The sequence below is a fragment of the Ctenopharyngodon idella genome, chromosome 21 (genome assembly GCF_019924925.1).
Source record: "Ctenopharyngodon idella isolate HZGC_01 chromosome 21, HZGC01, whole genome shotgun sequence".
Lineage (NCBI taxonomy): Eukaryota > Metazoa > Chordata > Actinopteri > Cypriniformes > Xenocyprididae > Ctenopharyngodon > Ctenopharyngodon idella.
Window position 1 is genome coordinate 26,804,991 of NC_067240.1, and position 19,308 is coordinate 26,824,298.

Genomic DNA, 19,308 nt, shown 5'->3' on the forward strand with positions numbered 1-19,308 from the left:
GCGTCATGCACTTAGTATTTTTTATTTCTGTTTGTGTTTCATGTGAAAAACAACAACAACCCCCAAATAAAAATAACTATTAGGCTATTATTTATAATAAAACTTTTCTTATAAGCTTCCTCTATCAGATTTACTTTTGAATTGTTGAAGCGAGAACATTATTAACACATTTACTGTCGCTATTCCAGAATATTAAGACTAGGCTATTAGGCCTATAAATCCGCATCGATTCAGTCTTCCACGTATTTTGTAGCATGTAGAAACAAACAAATTTAAAGCATATTAAGCACTGACACCACAAGGCAAACTGCACCATTATCTCAGCATTCAAAACTAAGGGCAACATGGTATGTTAGATAAAAGTTTAATAGAATTGCACTGACCCCAAACATTTGGTAGTGTAAATATTATAATAGACCTTATTATAATAAACACAGAATAATAATCAACATTAGTATTCAGGGAAGACATTTAGACTACATTTTATTTGATGGGGGGTGGTGAGGGACCTAGATAATAAGTAGGGGGGCGCTGGCCCAAAAAACATTGAGAACCACTGGTCTAGATTGTCTAAGGGCGTTTTCAGACATGTAGAACATTTGCTTTGTTCCAAAACTGGGACTTAATTTGTTACAATGTTGTATTTTCTTCTTGGTTCGGTTTGCTTTCACGAAGCTACATTTCAAATTGTACTAAAATGTGTTTATGCAAGTCACATGCGAGTAAAACTGTCCTCTTATTGGTCAGTTTCCTCTGCTTCATCCATCAAGATGATTGGCAAGTTCGCTTCACAAGCTTTGTAATTGTTGACACACGCACAAACAATATATGAATGTAGCTGTCATTCCTGCATTATTATATAGCCTAAATACTGGAGTTAGAGCGGGAAGCAAAGATTTGTCAGGACTGCATTCTTGCAATGCATGGAGAAGAGCAATTACATAACATTTTAAGAAGAAGAGGCACTCTTTGGTTTTCAACTGTGATAACTAATGTGCTTTCTCTCAGAATCAGACACTGCTGCTTTTTATATAACAAGTTTGCCGTTATGAATTATGATACTGATTGGATTGCTTTCTCACCTCAACCAAACCTCTCCAGAGTTGGCTTGCAATCGGGTCAAGACCACCTCGTTCAGGCGATCTTGAAGTGATTTTCTTAATCATATATGCCTAAATGAACCAAACTAAGCGAGAAAACACACCAGGTTCTGAAACAAATGCTCCAAATGAGCCAGGTGTGAAAACACCCTAAGTGCATTTTCTCAGATTCTCTAGAGTATTTTATTATATTACATGTTAGCCTTAAGCACATGTACCCTGCACAATTAGCTTGGTGATGATTTAGACATCGAAATCTGTGCAGCATACTGAACTGTGTTATGTGGGTGCAGGAAGAGCATCCAACTGCTTAATAACTTATCTTCTGCACATAGCTCAGAGAAACCAATCATGCAGTGTCTATCTCCAGAACACAAAATGGTACATAATGTCACGTAATGTCACGTCACTAAAACCCCAAAGCAGACCAACAAAATATACCTTTTTTTGTATACGTGGAGTCCCAAACTAAGCAAACATGTTTCGTAACTCTCCTTCTGTTCAGAGCTTTAGATGAATAGCCCAGCCAATGACACCAAAGGTCGCCATGACGCAGCAGTCACGTCTTTATGAATAAAACATCCCACTGGGCAATAAAACAAAAGTCCTCTGCTCATGCATTTTCACAAGTACCTTTCCCCCCACAATACCTCTTTTTGACAGGTGCAGCGTGGTGACCCCTCATTGGATTTGTGTTGCATACAGCCAAAAGACAGGAAACAATTGGCTCCTTAATAAGATGTCGTACAGTCTGCTGCATAATTAGCTTTGTTAACGACAGTCGATTATAAGCCCTGTTCCCTCAATCAACCTTGCTTCCACCTCACAATGCAATTACAAAGTTGCCTGTTCATTTTCCTCCTTAAATATTTGTTACGTTTCTCATTTCTGTTTAAAGATCTAAGTAGTAGAAAAGTGCTCATTTGGGTTGGTTTTGTTTTTGTTTTTGCATTGCTGGAGACATTATCATCAATATTAATAACAGCTTTGTTTGTTCTCTTTAAAGCAAGCAGAGCACATCTCCAGCTATCATAGATGTGATGTGATGAATAGCCCAATACATCAACTTGGTGATGTGAAAATATGTAAATACTGATGTTAGATGAATGTTTCTCCCTTTTTGTTGTATTTTTTATTTTATTTTTTTTTAATCATAAAGACTGTGACTTTATGGTACTAATTAATCTGCTGATTGTCAAAATACAGATTGCCTCAATTACAACAGGGCCAGAAGTGCCCTGTAAGCAGAATTACCAGTGTCTCTTGTATCACTCTGAAATCTCTTTCTTCTCATATTATAAATTAATGTAATAAGGTACAGTAAACTAGTCATTTGTACAGTAAACTAGTCATTAATAAATAAAGCAATTTAAACCCTGCACATTAACTTGACCCTAGAAAGGAACAGCCTCAAAAACCTGCTCATCTATTACTGTATGTCCACAAAACTAATAAACATAAACACAATAAATATTTAACTTACAAATACAAATACAAAATGAATCTTATTGGTCTTAATAACCAATGCTGAGTAGCATTAGTGACCTGATATGAAATCTGGGAGTTTTTGCAGATCAGTGAAATGTAGCTTAGTGGGTTATGCAAAGAATTTTACACATTTTACACTTAATTAGTTTCTTCATTTTTTTTTTTTTTTTTTCTTAACACTGAATACTAGGCATCATTTGGATTTCAGAACTGGCTGTAACAATGATAATAATAATTTGACCTCTTTACTTGGAGCACTGCCTCTGGGACAGATTATTCAGAAGTATGGCTTGAGCTATCACTGTTATGCGGATGACACCCTGGGCTGGATTTCCCGAAACCTTCTTAACTCGACATTGTTCTTAAATTATACCTTAAGCTGCACCTTAACGTTAATATGTGTTTCCTGAAATGTTCTTAGTCAAGTATACCTTTCTTTAAGTCATTCATTCATAAGGTTGGTCTGGAGCACTCTCAGCTATACCTTATCACTGTTGACAGTCTAAATGAATATAATTCTGAAGTTGTAATACACCCAGTGTTCAATTAGGATAATGGCAAAGAATAAAATGCAAAGATTAACTGTTAAATTCAAATGTGCTTTGGCGCTGAGCCAGAGACAGACGCTCTCAGTACTTGTCATATATCACAACTATTCAGTGTTTTCAACCACATCAGGTTTATTTTAGGTTTCAGACATTTAAATACACATTCGATTGAAGTACTAGGCTGTATAAAAAACATTTATAGTTTGTTAAAATCAAATTCCATACACTGATGTCGGAAGCTGCAATAACAACCCTTTCAATTATATAATTTGACAAAATGATTTATTCATATCAGATACACATTGTGTATGAAACAATAAAGTTTGCTCTATTCTTCTCCCAGTCCACCGGCCACATTTATGTATTTCGGCAAAAAAGTTTGTAAATCCGACAGCTCTGAATTGCAGTGCAAACTCATCGCGCGACGGCATTAATTAAGGCATGGACGAAAGTGCATTTTAAACTTTAAATTGACAATACCCAAATGTCCCCTTCTGTCCAGGTGTGTAACTTAGGCGTGATTTTTGATGCTCAACTGACTTTTGAATTCTCATTTTAAAAACATTACAAAGGTTGCTTTTTTCCATCTTCTTAACATTGCTCACCTTAGACCATCTCTCTCCAGGCCTGATGCTGAGAGGCTTATCCATGCCTTCATCACATCAAGGCTTGATTATTGTAATTCTCTCTTTGCAGGTTTACCTGCAAGTTCTATTAAGAGGTTGCAATATATACAAAATTCAGCCACCCGTGTTTGACGTACACATCCTCATGGCATTACATTACCCCCATGCTCCAGCAACTCCGTTGGCTTCAAGATAAATCACGTATTGAATTTAAAATTCTGATTTTAACATACAAAGCAGTACATCCGTGATTTGGTTATTCCATCCATACCCTCTCACTCTCTCTGCTTTGCTGGCTCTCTCTCTCTCTGTGTGTGTCAGCCACAGAGAGAGAGAGAGAGACATCTTTTTAGTCAAGTTTTTAATTTATAATTTATTAATTTGTATTTTTTGATATGATGTATTTTTGCTTTGTTTGATTTGTTATCTTATTTTGTACATGTTGTAGTGCTTTGAGTTTTAGAAAGGTGCACTATAAATAAAATATATTATTATTATTATTATTATTATTATTATTGATTGTAATATCTGCAGTATTATTCCTTTTTTGGTATTTGTTAATGTTTTGAATTATAATGGCAGATTTCCAGAGAGCGTTCGTATAATTCACAAATCTTGCCTGGTCCTATATATTGTTTTTGGTGTTTACAATAGGTAATCATAAGAAATTTAATAGTTCCCTTTCGAAGTGGAACTCAACGTTGCATCTTGGATTAACTCTATGGAGAATGCCATCAGCGTGACCGGTGTCTGAAGCATGTGTGCATTTCATTGGCCGACAACAGTCTTTGATGTCATCACTGGAGCATCCGTGAGTATAAGAGGAGCGTGGGAGGAGTCTGAAGGAGAGGCATCTGTGATAAAAATCTTTCTCCATGATGCTTTCAGCAGCTTCCAGGAGATATGTCCCTCTCTGGTGGTTGAAGTTGGTGAACTCTGCCTAAGACCTCTGGGGGACACAGTCCTTCGCAGTCTGAGGGCTGGAGGCAGGGTCAGAGGCAAAGAGTGGCCACTCTGACTCCTCCTCCTTCGAGGAATAAAGCTCAGAGGAGGTGGGACAATAGGAACAGATGACAAGATCTGAGGGATGTGATCAATGATTTGATAAAAAGGATTGAATCTCTGAGGAAAAGTAAGGGTGTTTGTGGGCTACAGGCTGTAGCAAGTGCTTACATCAGGTTCTGAGGCTGGACATATGATGTAAAAGGTGCATTTCGTTATTTTATGATCTGCCATCTGACAGGTCTGGCATAGGGCTCGAGGGTAGAGCTGCTAAATTCATTTCCCAACAGACTTGGATATTTAGGTAAGGAAGCATCTGGGAAAGTAGTAAGCCCCTTTTTGGTAACTGTTAGAATAGAGAAATTTGAGCTAGCCCCTCTAGTACTATGGTGGTGGGCCGAAGTTCTTCTCCCCTGGTGGGATATATTCAATTCAGGGTTGAGTACCTGCCCCACTTTCTGGGGTTTTGAAGTAAGGTCGTCTGCTTCTCTTCACAGCTTTAACCGGTCCATGTAGAAACTAACAACTAGAGGTAATTTGCCTATAGCATCCCTTCTTGTTATTGGGCACCTTATTCAAGTGCTGGGAGTCTTTGGCTTCCAGCAGAGTCAGAGTGTTCTCCCCTGATTAAAAACTCTGGGGTAGTAGAGCTGAAGCTCCCCTGCAGTTCCCTAGGGGTTTGAGTATTTAGGGTCCCTCTGGAGGTAGTGGTGAGCCAGGGTTGCAGCTTAAAATGTTTCCTCAGCAAGTATTCCAAATGGGCTGTGTCATACAAAAGACTTGACATGGCTAAGCCTTAGAGCTGTGTTCTTGGGCCTCACATGGCTAATGCCTGGCCCGTGAGGAAGGTTTTAAAGGCCGGGACTATCCTTGTCACAAAGCATTGAAGCTCAGGCAATGGCCGATGGAATACTACCACTTGACAGCCTCTATGAGTCCTAGGACACACCCTCTATGATGATTTGTGTCTGACTCCGGCTAAGTAATGGTTGTGAATAGGCACAGCTATTGAGGAAGACATTTCCTCAGCATGCCAGAGTGGGTATTTGTTCCCCATAGTGTCAACAGAAGATGCAGTGTTGAGTTCCACTTTGAAAGGGAACTTCTTAGGTTATGAACCATGGTTCCCTGAGAAGGGGAATGAGACACTGCATCTCATTGCTATGCCTCTGGTCTGCATGCACATCTCCTTCAGACAAAGAAGTTGATGACGTACATTGCAGGTGCCCTCTTATACTCACAGGCGCTCCAGTGATGACGCAATGGACTGTTGTCTGCTAAATGAAATTGCTGTGTGTACACGCATGGTTCAGACACCGTTGTTTCGTTCCCCTTCTCAGATAACCAGATAACCCTTAGACTTTTTCTGTTGGGAGTGTGTATCAATGATTTCCTTTGCTGAAAGGCTGTAAATTCAATATCACCACAAGACAAATTTGGTAGTTTGGTTTTGTGTCTTTATTGGCAAAGGAATGCAGATATTCAAGAACCATTAAAATGAACACCATAAAAAATAATCTTGATTCCCAGAGCCTGTTTTTATTTTCCTTCTGCTTATTTCTTTTCCATTATTTCATTTCACACCAGCCGAACAAATGGCCAGCTTTTGTATTACTGCCGGTCATGATGATTTATAATTGAGGATAACCCATATTGGCCAAGCGAGTAGAGATCTAAAAATGCATATAAGCTCCTTATTCCCTCATTAACCAGCTGCTCATTTTAGATGAAATACATGTTTACACTGTACATTAAACAAATACAAATACTCAAATGTGTTTTGTGCAGTAATATTTAACAAAGGGAACACTCTACTGAGACTTATAAACTATTATTGGACTATTAATCAACCTATAGCAAGGTCATTCACATGAATACAGTGTTGAAAAGTGATATTCGATTAAATATTTCCTTCTCCAATCCAGTTTGAATGGCTTCTAATTCATCCTTTCATGTTCCATTCTCTTTCTCTCTCTCATCACAGTATTAATTGAGTTTTAGCACAGGCACTAAATTTAAGACTTCTCGTATAATGTGCTGAAAGTCTGTGACACCACTGACCTTTTCAGCTCGTGCCATTTCCTGTAGGCCAGACTCCCCATAAATATAAACTGATGCAGTCGTACAATGCAAATATATATTTGAAGATGGAATAATGCACTTCATTATCAAATACTATTCATAATGGATGAAATGGCATTAAATTTGATGTGTTTAGCTTTTGATTAATGACCTTCTAATAGAATAAAACAATAACTTCTCTCTGTGGCCATCAAAATTTAATTAGCAAACCTCTGCCTGCTGTGTGTGAATTATGTTTCTAGTGTTAAGCCTGCCAGCTTTTCTCCTGCTCACTTGCTTAGAGTTGTGCGAGCGCACATGAGTCGGTCTGCATTGTTTGCTGCTGCGTACGGACCCCGAAATAATTGTTTTTCAAGCTCTTTTGCAAAGTTCGTCCTTGTGTATTTAAACACAATAAGTCCTTTGTTATGTTTTCCCATTATATATGTTAGATTCAAGGAAGCAGCTAATCGGAGGGAGCAGTTGACCCATGGGTAGTCGGCTTTTATTAAAGTTGCATTCGAATTGCCCTCATTGAGGTGCATGTATTCCCTCTACTGCCCCCATATTTTTTCATGAGATTTGTTTTGTGATACAGTATGATTTTTAGTTAGTGTTTTTCCAACTCATTCATGGAAATAGAAGCTTTTTCTCAGTACATCTTAAATCTACAACCTTTTAGTATACATAATATCAGAAAGGTTGTAACATAATTTATTTATACACTACACCTACCACACACTATTTTTAACAAGCAAAGAAATACTAGCCAAACAGGTGATTTTTCCAACAGTAATTCATTTAAAAAAAATGAAAAAGTGCCCTGTGCAGATATATTGGACGGGTTGTTTTAAGCGAAACCCTTGCGAGTGTTATCCTACTCAATCGCTTATAGAGCATAGCAACACAGCTAAAAGTATTAGTTTACCTGTTGAGACATGCCTTCACAAGCACCCGTAAGTGCTGTGTTTGTGATGTTTAAGTTGGGGGAGGTGCAGCACATGAAAGGGGCATTTGCAAGGTTGTTTGAAAATAGGCTTTATTTTTGTAATCCCGCTAGGTGCCACTAGTGTCGCAGAAACTACATAATTTACCTTTAAAGCAGGGGTGCCCAACTCTAATCAAACACACCTGAACCAGCTAAATAAGAGCTTCAGGAAAACTTGATAATTACAGACAGGTGTGTTAAAGCAGGTTGGAGCTGAACTCTGCAGGAAGATATAGCTCTCCAGGAACAGGACTGACAGTGTTCTAAGAGTAATTGAAGCAAAATAATAAGGCTGCATTAAGGATACCAAAACAGCATTGCAATTGTTTGCAAGTTACATTTTTGATTAGAATAAACCAGTACTCTTGTGGTTTGTCTCTCTAAGATGCCTACACCAACAACGAGGTTGTCTACATCTGGACAGCGGATGATGAGAAATCTGTTTCTGTGGCTCCTGATGGTTCTAGACTCAACCAGTATGACCTGTTGGGCCACGTCATTGGCAAAGAGACCATCAGCTCCAGTACAGGTAATTACTTTTCTCTTTTGTGCCAGTCAGAATTTTTTTTTTTTTTTTTTTTTTTTTTTTTTTTTTTTTAATGGTTTAAAAGAAATATCCAATTGTGAACACAAAACTTGGTAGAGATTGAGTGAGGTGATCAACATCTGGAACAAGTCAACATCCTGACAGTGAAATATACTTATTTTAGGGCTTTTCTGATACAGTCATAAGCGTGTGTGTGTTTCTGCACGTTCTAGACAGGCAGCATTTCACATAGTGAACGATAATGATGGAGGAGAAAACCCATGATAATTTTTCGAAATACTACTGTTGTTGTTTCACAGAATGTAGTTTTAAATCAAATCTGCGGTTTACTTATTTGAAAATTTGGTCCGACGTTTTCGGAATTGTTTCACAAAGTCTTTCTGACATTTGCTGCTCGCTCTGATGTCTCTGTAGTGGTTAAACTTGAGATCATTTGTTTTGGGGTATATCTAATGGGCAATCTTTGGTGTCATGAATCTATTATTTGTTCCCAGGCAATTCATTTTGACTGAGGTCAAAATCAAGTTTTATTACTTTATTTTATTTAACTTTAAAGCTGTATTAGCGCTGTAATGTATTCCACTAAAAGCCTAGATAAGAACCAATGTGCAGTTTATTATTTAGACTAAGCCAGGATTAAGCCTTAGTTCAATTAGGATATTTAAGTATCTTTTATAAACGTGCCCTAGAAAAAAAAAAAAAAACATTACTGGTGTTCATCTTGAGACAAAACAAAGGCACTGACATATTTTAAGATATGTCAGTGTAAGTTGTTTTCAGTTAAAGCAGCTCAAACATGCATTTTAGTCTGGGACTAGCTTAAGCCTTGTCTGTGAAAATCAAACAATGATTCGACTTAAATTTGACTTAAAACAGACTTGACATGAACAGATCTGACTACACTCACCCTACAACGGTTACACGAACAAACTAGATAAGATACAATGGAAACATGAGGGCCTGAACGCAATCATGACAATGGACCAATGAGAAGACACATGAACTAAAGGAGCCACATGACAAGATCACATAAGGGAACAAGGAATCACTTGAAACTACTTGGCTATGTTTAAAATCAAAATAAAAGACATGAAAACATGAATGTGAAACAAAACCAAAAACAGACATGACATAGCCTGGGGCACTGTGAGTTCATAGACAGCCTCCATGGACATGACAGTGAGCACAGAGAGTTCATAGTCACCCTACGTGGCCATAACAGAGCCAACAGTGGCCACATTGGCTTCAGAATCGGCCTCCTTGGCTGCAGCAGATGCCGCCACCTTGGGGGCAGTGTGTGCGGCCCAGACACACAAAATGTATATTGCCATCAAATTCAAGTTCCAGTTTAAGTAGTTTATTTTTAATTTGCTCATCTTACACAGGTAAACGGGGCATTTAAATGCTTAAGACAAGGCTCAGGTCACAGACAAGTGCAGGACAATAACATTCAGTCAGGGTCACAGAACAAAGTGAAAGATAATAATATTCAGTCATACAAAACAGTTATAAGACAATGCATTCTAAATATAGAGTAATAATAATAAAATATAGTATGAACACGTAGTATACTATGCAGTGAAAAATAATAAACTGTTGAGGTAAGGATTTAGAGCAAAAATGCCAATAATTGTAAAGAATACTGATATAGAGGGACTTAATAAAGTTTAGTAAAGTGTAGGCGTGCAGGAGGAGATGATTAATTGCTGTTGAGTAGCCTGATGGCTTGTAGGTAAAAACTGTTCTTTAATCAGGTAGTTCGCGACTGGATGCTTCTGAAGCATCTGCCAGATGGCAGTGGCACAAAAAGGTAGTGAGCTAGGTGGCTACAGTCCTTGTTCTCACCACTCTCTGCAGTGCTTTACGTTCCAGGGCAGAGCAGCTGCCATAAAAAGTTGTGATGCAGCCTGTCAGGATGTTCTCTGTGGTGCAACAATAAAAGTTTGTTCAAATGTTTGAGTCAACACCAACTTTCTTTAGCCTCTGCAGGAAGTAAAGACATTGTTGAGCTGCTCTCACTTGCCGTGTCTGTATGGTAGGACCAGGAGAGATCATCAGAGATGTGGACACCAAGGAACTTGTAGCTTTTGACATTTTGAACCTCCACTCCATTGATGTGAATAGGAGCATGTCCCCCTCTCCATGTTTTCCTGCAATCCACAATTATCTCCTTTGTTTTGCTGACATTAGGAGAAAGGTTATTGTCACTACACCATGCTGTGAGTAAACCAACCTCCTCGGTGTAGGACGTTTCATCTCGATTGGAGATGAGGATAAGATGGCTGTGTCATCAGCAAACTTACAGATAATATTTGAGCTGTGTTTTGCCATACAGTCATATGTTAACAGGGAGGAAGGAGGGTAAGAACGCATTTCTGTGAAGCACCAGTGCTGAGTGTGAGTGTGGAGGATGTGCAGTTGCAGTCGTCAGAAAGTCCAGAATCCAGTTACACAGTTGGCTGTTTAGACCATGATCTTTAGCTACAATTTTGTCAAGATGATGATGATTGAATGCAGAGCTATAGTCGACAAACAGAAGGATCTACTCAACAAAAACTTTTAGGATCAGAGGGCAGCTGTCATAGACAGTAGGAATTTTCACCACAGGAGGTGTGTCATCAGCCTTAAACCGAGCATAGAAGGTGTTAGGCTCATCTGGTAAGGAGGTTGAAGTACCCAAAATATAATCTGACTCCACTCTCTCCCTGTAGGCTTTTTTAGCAGCCCTGGTATCTTTTTGAAGGTCATATCTGGACTATAGGCTGTAGGCTATGAAGTCACCAGAGTTAAAAGCAGTGGTTCGTGCTCTCAAGTTCACGCACACTTCTTTGTTTTATCCAGGGCTTCTGGTTGGGAAATGTCCTTTGTGCATTTAATATAACAGATCACAGAGTCTGTATATTCACTGATGTCATTGCCTACTGCTTTCTGAAACATTTCCCAGTCTGTGGATTCAAAGTCTGGAGTCTGGAGATGGCATCCTCACTCCATTTGTGGATTGGTCTGACAGCTGATTTTTCCTTTTTTAGGCATTGTCTGTATGCAGGTAACAGCAGTATGCTAATATGGTCACCTTCACCAAAGGCAGGCTGGGGGAGGGATTTGAAACTGTATTTGAGTGTTGAATAGCACTGATCTAAAATCGGATCCCCTCGAGTGGGGAAATCACTGTGATGATGGTATTTAAGAAGAACCTTCCTTATGTTAGCTGTATATCCCCTACAACAATAAAAACATGTCGTCCCAAACCCGTAAGACCTTCATTCATCTTCGGAACACAAATAAAGATATTTTTGATGAAATCCTAGGGAATCTGAACCATACATAGGCAGCAATGTCATTGCACCTTTTAAAGTCCAGAAAGGTAAAGATAGTGGTTCAACCTTAAAGTATTCTCGTCGCTTCATAACATTTTGTGCGCAAAAACAAAACAAAAATAATGACTTCATTTAACAATTTGAACTGTTGTCATACGCAGTTGACATAGTGAACGCAGTGCAGGCCTCTGTGTTTACGTCCGATAGCTGGCTCTGTATTGGCCGAAGCTGAACACGAGCCGCACAATGCATCCGTGATGTGTGATGCTGATGCAGGAGCCGGCCAATAATGAGTCAGTGTTCGGATGTGTGTTTTTACCATACCAATCTTTTTTTTATTATGGACCCTAAAATTTTGCATACAGGAGAAATGAGCTGTGTCCAAATCCATGGGCCTCGTCACACAAAGGCAGTTATATGCAGTCCAATTAGACAAGCTGCTCCACTTTCGCACCACCTTCTGATATTTCTTAAGCGGTAAATGGGTGAATTTCCATTGTCTTACCTTCTACATTTTACAAATATTTGGGATGTGAAAGATACAATATAATTTGCGATACAATATATGGTATCGAAAAATGTATGGAAACGGCTCAAAGGCAGATTTTTTAGTGATTTAAAATGTATGCACTGGATGGAAACTTGGCTAATGACAACAAAGAGTGCATAATCAATGTAAACAATGCAAAATTTTCTATAAGTCTACAGATCTAAAGCCAGCATTCCCAGAGCTGGTTATATGACTCCCTGGACTAGGCAAAAGTCTAAACAATCAAGCCAAGAGTGTAACATATATGTTCTGTTTTAGCTTAGTTTCATTGGCTGCATTTACACTGCAAGTCTTAATGCACAGATCCGATCTTTTGACCATATCCAATTTTTTGACCGGTGTGTTTACATTCACTTTAGACGTGACCGGTATATCTGTGTTTACATTAATTCCCGCCCAAAATGATCGTCATTGATAGCTTAACTATGCACATGTTAGACCCTCAGGTTTTGAATGGCCGTGCTATTAAAATTATTCAGATATTTCACGTCAAGTGACCAGACTTGACGTGAAATTACCTGCAAGAATGGATAAGTTATGAGCTGTCAGTGTCATGGATGTTTTGCAGCGCGAAATCTGACTAAATGAATATAGACCTGAAAATAATTTGCATTTGTTATTTTATCTACGATTGTTAGATCTATAACTCTGAAGTGAAATAAAGTAGCGGGTAAGATTACATTTATTTGAATGAATTCGAATATAATGATAACAAGAGAGCGAGGGAGGGAAAAAAACACGATGGGCTCTTTTAAATGAACCGGGCAGAGGTTGAAATTCAGCTGCTGAATGTATGTGTGTGTTCCCACCTCAATAATAAAGCTGCAAAGTTTTAGTGCGACTGCATACAGGCACGTCTGCTTCATAATACAACATAAAAGCTATAGTGAGCAAACGTCTGTGTATATATACTCCCTGTTTTTTTAAGTTCTTTGTCCGGTCTTGTCTTTGTAAAGTGGATGTGTTCCCTCACGATTCTGCCCTGTATTCTGTGGATTATTGAATTAAAGACTGTTTCTGTGAATTCCTCATCTTTGTGAGCTTACTTATATACAGCCACCGATTAAAAAAAAGAGACTGAAATTGAAAATTATTTAGCACAGTTTAAATAACAATCCAGTTATGATATTGTGATGTATTGAAATATGGATTGCAATATACTGAGTCACAACATGTATATCAAAGTACATATTGTATCATGAGGTAATTGCCAATATTGTATCCAGCCCTACTTATTTTCAGTTTTGTACACTGCCAGATCTCTTGCATTTACACTGAATGCTGCAATCAGCATTTTAAAAGGTATCCTTGAAGGATATGGAAACATCTGCCTCCTTTGTTTTTCAGCATTTGAGGCATAGTTACAGATTTATGCAGGATAATGAAAAACCTCCATTGATCTTTAACACAGCTTATTTATATGCATGAGTCTGTAATACTGTAGCATTCCCTTTATGAAATCTCTCCTTTTGCACCTGACAACCTGAATGAATTAATTTTGCTTGCCTCCCACAAGTTTTTTATTATTTATTTATTTCAGCCTTGTCATGTGCTTACAAATTCCATTTTTGTCTGTTTGTAAAGTAATTTATCTAGCCTGCTTTACAAGGACCTAGCTTATCGATTGCTTTCTGCCACATTTATTGGGCTCATACAGCTTCTCTGAAGAAGGAAGGACCCAAACGAGTTTGAGTGCCACAAGAAAAGTGTGTGTGCTCAATACAATAAAGTGCACGTGTGAAAATAAACGATGAAATCCACATTATTAATGGTGCACTTTTTCTAAACCAGTGAAATGCAAATCATTTTATATATAAATATTTGTTCCAAAAAAAAAAAAAAAAAATAGTAAACCTGAATGAATATCATGCTTTACATTGAGGTTGTATTTTAAGGGTCACAATTAAATGCACATTTTATTGACTACAATTATGTGCCATTGTAATCTTCTTTATCCGTATTTAAATTCCCTAATAAGGGATTTTCCTTTCTTCTGAGCAATTCAAGCTTGAAATACCACCTAATTGCAAGCATGTTTTTGCCATTCGCACAGATTGCATTCTTGCATTCAGTGACAGTTGGACGGAGCGCAACAGAGTGGAACAAAATGCAGGGTTCTCAGGAAGCTGAGATGCAGATGCTGGCAGATTATCTTTATGTTCATAGACCAAACAATAATATGCATATAAATACACTGATCAGCCACAACATTAAAACCACCTGCCACCGTGTATGTCCCCCTCATGCTGCCAAAACAACTCTGATGTATCGAGGCATGGACTCCACAAGACCTCTGAACATGTCCTGTGGTATCTGGCACCGGGATATTAGCAAATCACTTAAGTCCTGCAAATTGTGAGGTTGGGCCTCCGTTTATCGTATTTGTTGGTCCAGCACATCCCATAGATGCTCAATCGGATTGAGATTTGGGGAATTTGAAGGGCAAGACAACACCTTGAACTCTTTGTCATGTTCATCAAAACGATTCCTGAACAATTTTTGCAGTGTGCATTATCCGCTGAACAATCTTCAACAATCTTTAGGTTGGTGGTACATGTCAAAGTAACACATGAATGGCAGGACCCAAGGTTTCCCAGCATCAGACCAGACAACCTTCTTCTATTGCTCCATGGTCCAGTACTGGCACTCACGTGCCCATTGTAGCCACTTTCGGTGCTGATCAGGGGTCATAATGGGCACACTGACATGTCTGCGGCTACGCAGCCCCATAAGCAGCTGTCTATAATGCACTGTGTTCTGACACCCTTTTATCATGGGCAGCATAGAGTTCTTCAGCAGTTTGTGCTATTGTAGTTCTTCTGTATGATCAGACCGGATGGGCTAGCCTTCGCTCCCCACATTCATCAAAGAGCCTTGGGTGCCCATGACCCTGACGTCGGTTTACCGTTTGTCTTTCCTTATACCGCTTTTGGTAGGTACTAACCCTTGCATACCGGGAACACCCCGCAAGACTTTTTAGAGATGCTCTGACTCGTCTAGCAATCACTATTGGCCTTGTCACAGTCATTCAGATCTTTTCTCCATTTTGCTTCCAATGCATGAAATTCAAGAACTGACTGTTCACTCGCTGTTCAATCTTTATTTTTTCATTTTACAGACGAACTTTTAGTTATGTCCAGACAATCATCCACAGCCTCAAATAGAAGATATTTAAAATAGCTGATTAGAGAACAAGGATGTTGCATTCAAATGAACAAATTATAAAGTTTCTGCCATGTCTGTATGAGTTCTCGTTATTTTCTATGGTTACTGATTAGTTAATCCTTGTCCAGTTGTTCCTGTTTAGTTCCATCATTTACTGTGTATACTCCCTGTTCTGTTCAGTCCTTTGTTGGTTATTGTTTGTGTTGAACATGGTTGTAATTCTCCTGAGTTTGCTATTTTATTAAAGACTCTGTTTTTTCTCATCATCTCCTTCCTTGTGTGCTTTCTACAGCCACCATTCCATGACAAAATAACCGACCACTCTAAAACGAGTAAAAAAAAAAAACTCCTCCTCCTCCCCAAGAACCAAAGGTTTCTGGGGTATTTGGGCTGGATGCTCTGGGACAGGGGCCTCTCCTTTACAGCCAGCGAACCCGAGGCACCCACTAAGCTCGTCCAGGAACCAGAGCCGGAAACCATCAAAACCCCAGAGACTAAACGCACTCATCAGTCCACCCCTGAGGCAGGACCAGACCTGAACCTGATAGATCAGTGGTCCACGGATCCAGTTCCCACCCAGATCCGCACCGCCGAATCCTCGCCTTCTTCACCGGTCCCATCCGGATATTTGGATGCTCCGGTGTTCCTGCCTGACTTCCTGATCCCATCTCCCCCGCTGGTTATGGCCAGTCCCCTGGATCCATCAGTACCACCACTAGCTCCATGCGGTTCATCAGCTTCACCTCGGGCTTCCCCTCCGCCAGCTTGGCATGAGGCAGAGTCCCCTGCTTCACCTTGGGCCTCCAGGCCCATGTCTCCACCTCGACCTGTCAGCTCACCGGCTCCACCCAGGCTCTGCGTTCCCTCATCTCCACCATGGCCAATCTGGACTTCTGGGTCACCGGCTGCACCTCAACCCTCTACCCTTCAGCTCCATCAGGCTTCTCCAACTCTCTGTCATCCTCATTCGCTCCACCGTCGCCCTGGTCAGCCGAGACCCTGTAGCTTCACCTTGGGCTTCCGGGCCGCGGAAGTCACCCTGGTCTGTAGGCCTCTCTGCTCCGCCAGTTCCTCTACTCACCCTGGTTCCGTCTCCACCAATTGGCTCCCAGGTTGTGCCCAGCCCTTCAGCCAAAGCTCCACCGTGGCTCCTCCCACTGTCAGATCCACCATGGTGTTTGTCTCCTCCGGATTCCTGTCCGGTCACCTCCAAAGCCCCCACCCTCAGTTAGACATTGTACGGCACTAGAATGCGCCTTTCCAAGGGGGGCGTAATGTCACAATTATGTTCTGTTTAGTTAGTTCCTGTCATGTTTGCATGGGTTCTCATTAGTTCCTATGGTTACTGATTAGTTAATCCTTGTCCAGCTGTTCCTGTTTAGTTTCAGTCATTTACTGTGTGTATTTTTCACTGTTCTGTTCAGTCATTTGTTGTTATTTTTTGTTGAACGTGGTTGTAATTCTGAGTTAGCTTTTTTTTATTAAAGACTCTGTTTTTCTCATCATCTCCTTCGTCATGCTCTTTCTACAGCCACCATTCCGTGACAACATGCTTGCCAGCTCCGGGAGAGACTGAGACAGAGAAACATATCATGTAGGCCAGGGGTGCCCAATCCTGTTCCTGGAGATCTGCCTACCTGCAAAGTTCAGCTCAGCTAATTAAGATCTTTAGGAACACCTTATAATTACAGACAGGTGTGTTGGATCAGGGTTGGATCTGAACTCTGCAGGTAGGTAGATGTCCAGGAACAGGACTGGGCACCCCTGATGTAGGCCTATCATAGCATATTGTGCTCATTTCATTCATAGTTTACACTCATTCGTGTATCATATTGTAGGTTTAAATCATATAAATATGTATATTAAAATGTATATTAAAACATATATTAGCACCATTACTACTGTATTTCATTGCAATGTCTTTTTACTTTGCTCTACTGTTCAGAAAAGATCTGAGGAAAAAAAAAAATCTGTCACCCCTTTGATTCTGAGTTCTTTTTTGTTTTTTGAATCAACACTTATATACTTCAGTCTGTACAATTCTGATTGTAGTAGTGGCCACTAAGCCTTTTTTTTTTTTTTTTTTTTTTTTTATTGCTGACACACAACATTAGTTTCTACTCCTCCATAGTTTTCAGTACAACAAGACTGGCAATCAGATTCTACCCAGCAATTTCTGTGAAACCGAGTGGCACAGTGGAGAATGGTAGGGTGTATATATTTGAATAATTTTACATTTTGTGCTACGAGCATGCTAAACTAATATCTAAATATGTAAACATTTAAAAGTAAATGGACCTTGTTCTTAAGGGGGCATCTTCCCCCATCTTACCCGTCCATGCAAACCTTTTTACACCTTATTGCTATTATAGTATAACCAGGCTCATTCTGCAATGAACACATTAGTAAAAGTCACATGTCAAGGCCACGTCAGTGATTATTTAGAGACCAACACTATTAAGACACGTTTGAAAAGCTCTGGGTGTATGTCAGCGCTGGTGAAAAGGTTTTGTATTGACTTGCCTCCAGATGAGACCCATATCTTACCTCAGCTGACATGAAAAAGACAAATACTCCAGTGTTTGTTTTTAAAGCACCAGAAGCATCTGTTTATTCTTCATTTTGTCATTTTAATTGTCCTCTGCTCTGCCTCCCAGTGCAGGGAGAGAACACTGACTCAGTTGAAAATTGCTTTTCCTACAGAGATTGGAATTTCAACCTCAGGTCTTGTTTTAAGGAAAATGTCCCATAAAAATGAAAATTCTGTTATCAGAAGAAGATATTTCACAGAATGCCGAGAGTTTTCTTTTACATGATGAGGACTGATGCACTATAAAAATGATAAATAAGCACCATAAAATGTGGTCCATACGACTTATGACCTATATTCCAAACCTTCTGAATTCATATGATGTGATGACTTTTGTGTGAGGAATAGATTAAAATTCATTATTAAAAGTCATTATTCACTTTTGCACATGTGCACTATTAAATTTGGTCTGCACCAGATTTGATGTCATTGAAGCCAGATGATATTGGTGCGTCTTGCAACCAAACACATCAACTTTGAATGTGTTTACAGTTGTTTTCACAAGTAGTAGTTCAAAAATACAGTAGTTCAAAGTTCTTAGTACATGCAGCCAAATATCCAAAACAGTAAATGTTCTTCTTGTACCATATGGCTAAATTTTTATTGTAGATGACTTTTAGAGATAAAGGCTACAAAAAATCTGTTGCATTAAAGGTTTCCCTAAAGCACAGAGCCCTCTGTAATTCAGTAAATGGAAGAGGTATGGAATGAGCAAGACTCATCCTAGAGCTGGCCACCTGGTGAAACTGAACAATTAGGGGGAGATGGACCCTAGAAAGAAAGGTGGCCAAGAACCTGATGGTCACTCTGGTTGAGCTCCAGAGATCATGTGTGGAGATGGGAGAACCATCACTGTATGACCTCCTGGGTTTTATGACAGAGTTTCCAGAAGGAAGCCTCTCCTCAGTGCTGGACACATGAAAGCCTACTTGGAATTTGCAAAAAAGCACCTAAATGAATCTCAGACTGTGAAAAACAAGATTCTCTGGTCTGTTGAACTTCAATTCTAAGGATGTCTAATTCGAATTGATGTCTGGAGGAAACCAGGCATTGCTCACCACCTGCACAGTACCATCCCAACAGTGAAGCAGTGGTGGTGGTAGTATCATGCTTTGGGCTTGTTTTTCAGAGACAAGGTCATGATAGAAGGAAAACAGCAAAATACAGACATATCCAATAAAAAGCAGGTTCAGAGCACCCACACATACGGTTTTGTTTTTTGTAAATTGATGTGGAAAAACTAATAAATGTAAAGAATTTTAGTATAAAGCTACAACATACAATGTGGAAAAAACGAAAGAATTCTTTTGCGAGGCATTTATATAT

At 39.4% G+C, this 19,308-nt stretch overlaps 1 protein-coding gene and 1 long non-coding RNA gene across 2 annotated transcripts in view; both read left to right on the forward strand.

Annotated features, from left to right (window-relative positions):
* Positions 1-19,308, forward strand: part of LOC127504122 (uncharacterized) — a 1,137,365-nt gene that overhangs the window by 810,749 nt on the left and 307,308 nt on the right. The window lies entirely within an intron of this gene.
* The window catches only part of gabra3 (gamma-aminobutyric acid type A receptor subunit alpha3), a 222,200-nt gene that overhangs the window by 153,772 nt on the left and 49,120 nt on the right, over positions 1-19,308 (forward strand). The window contains exon 7 of the mRNA XM_051878531.1: positions 8,199-8,342. Coding sequence (XP_051734491.1) covers positions 8,199-8,342 — 144 coding nt within the window. The remainder of the gene's footprint in view (positions 1-8,198; positions 8,343-19,308) is intronic.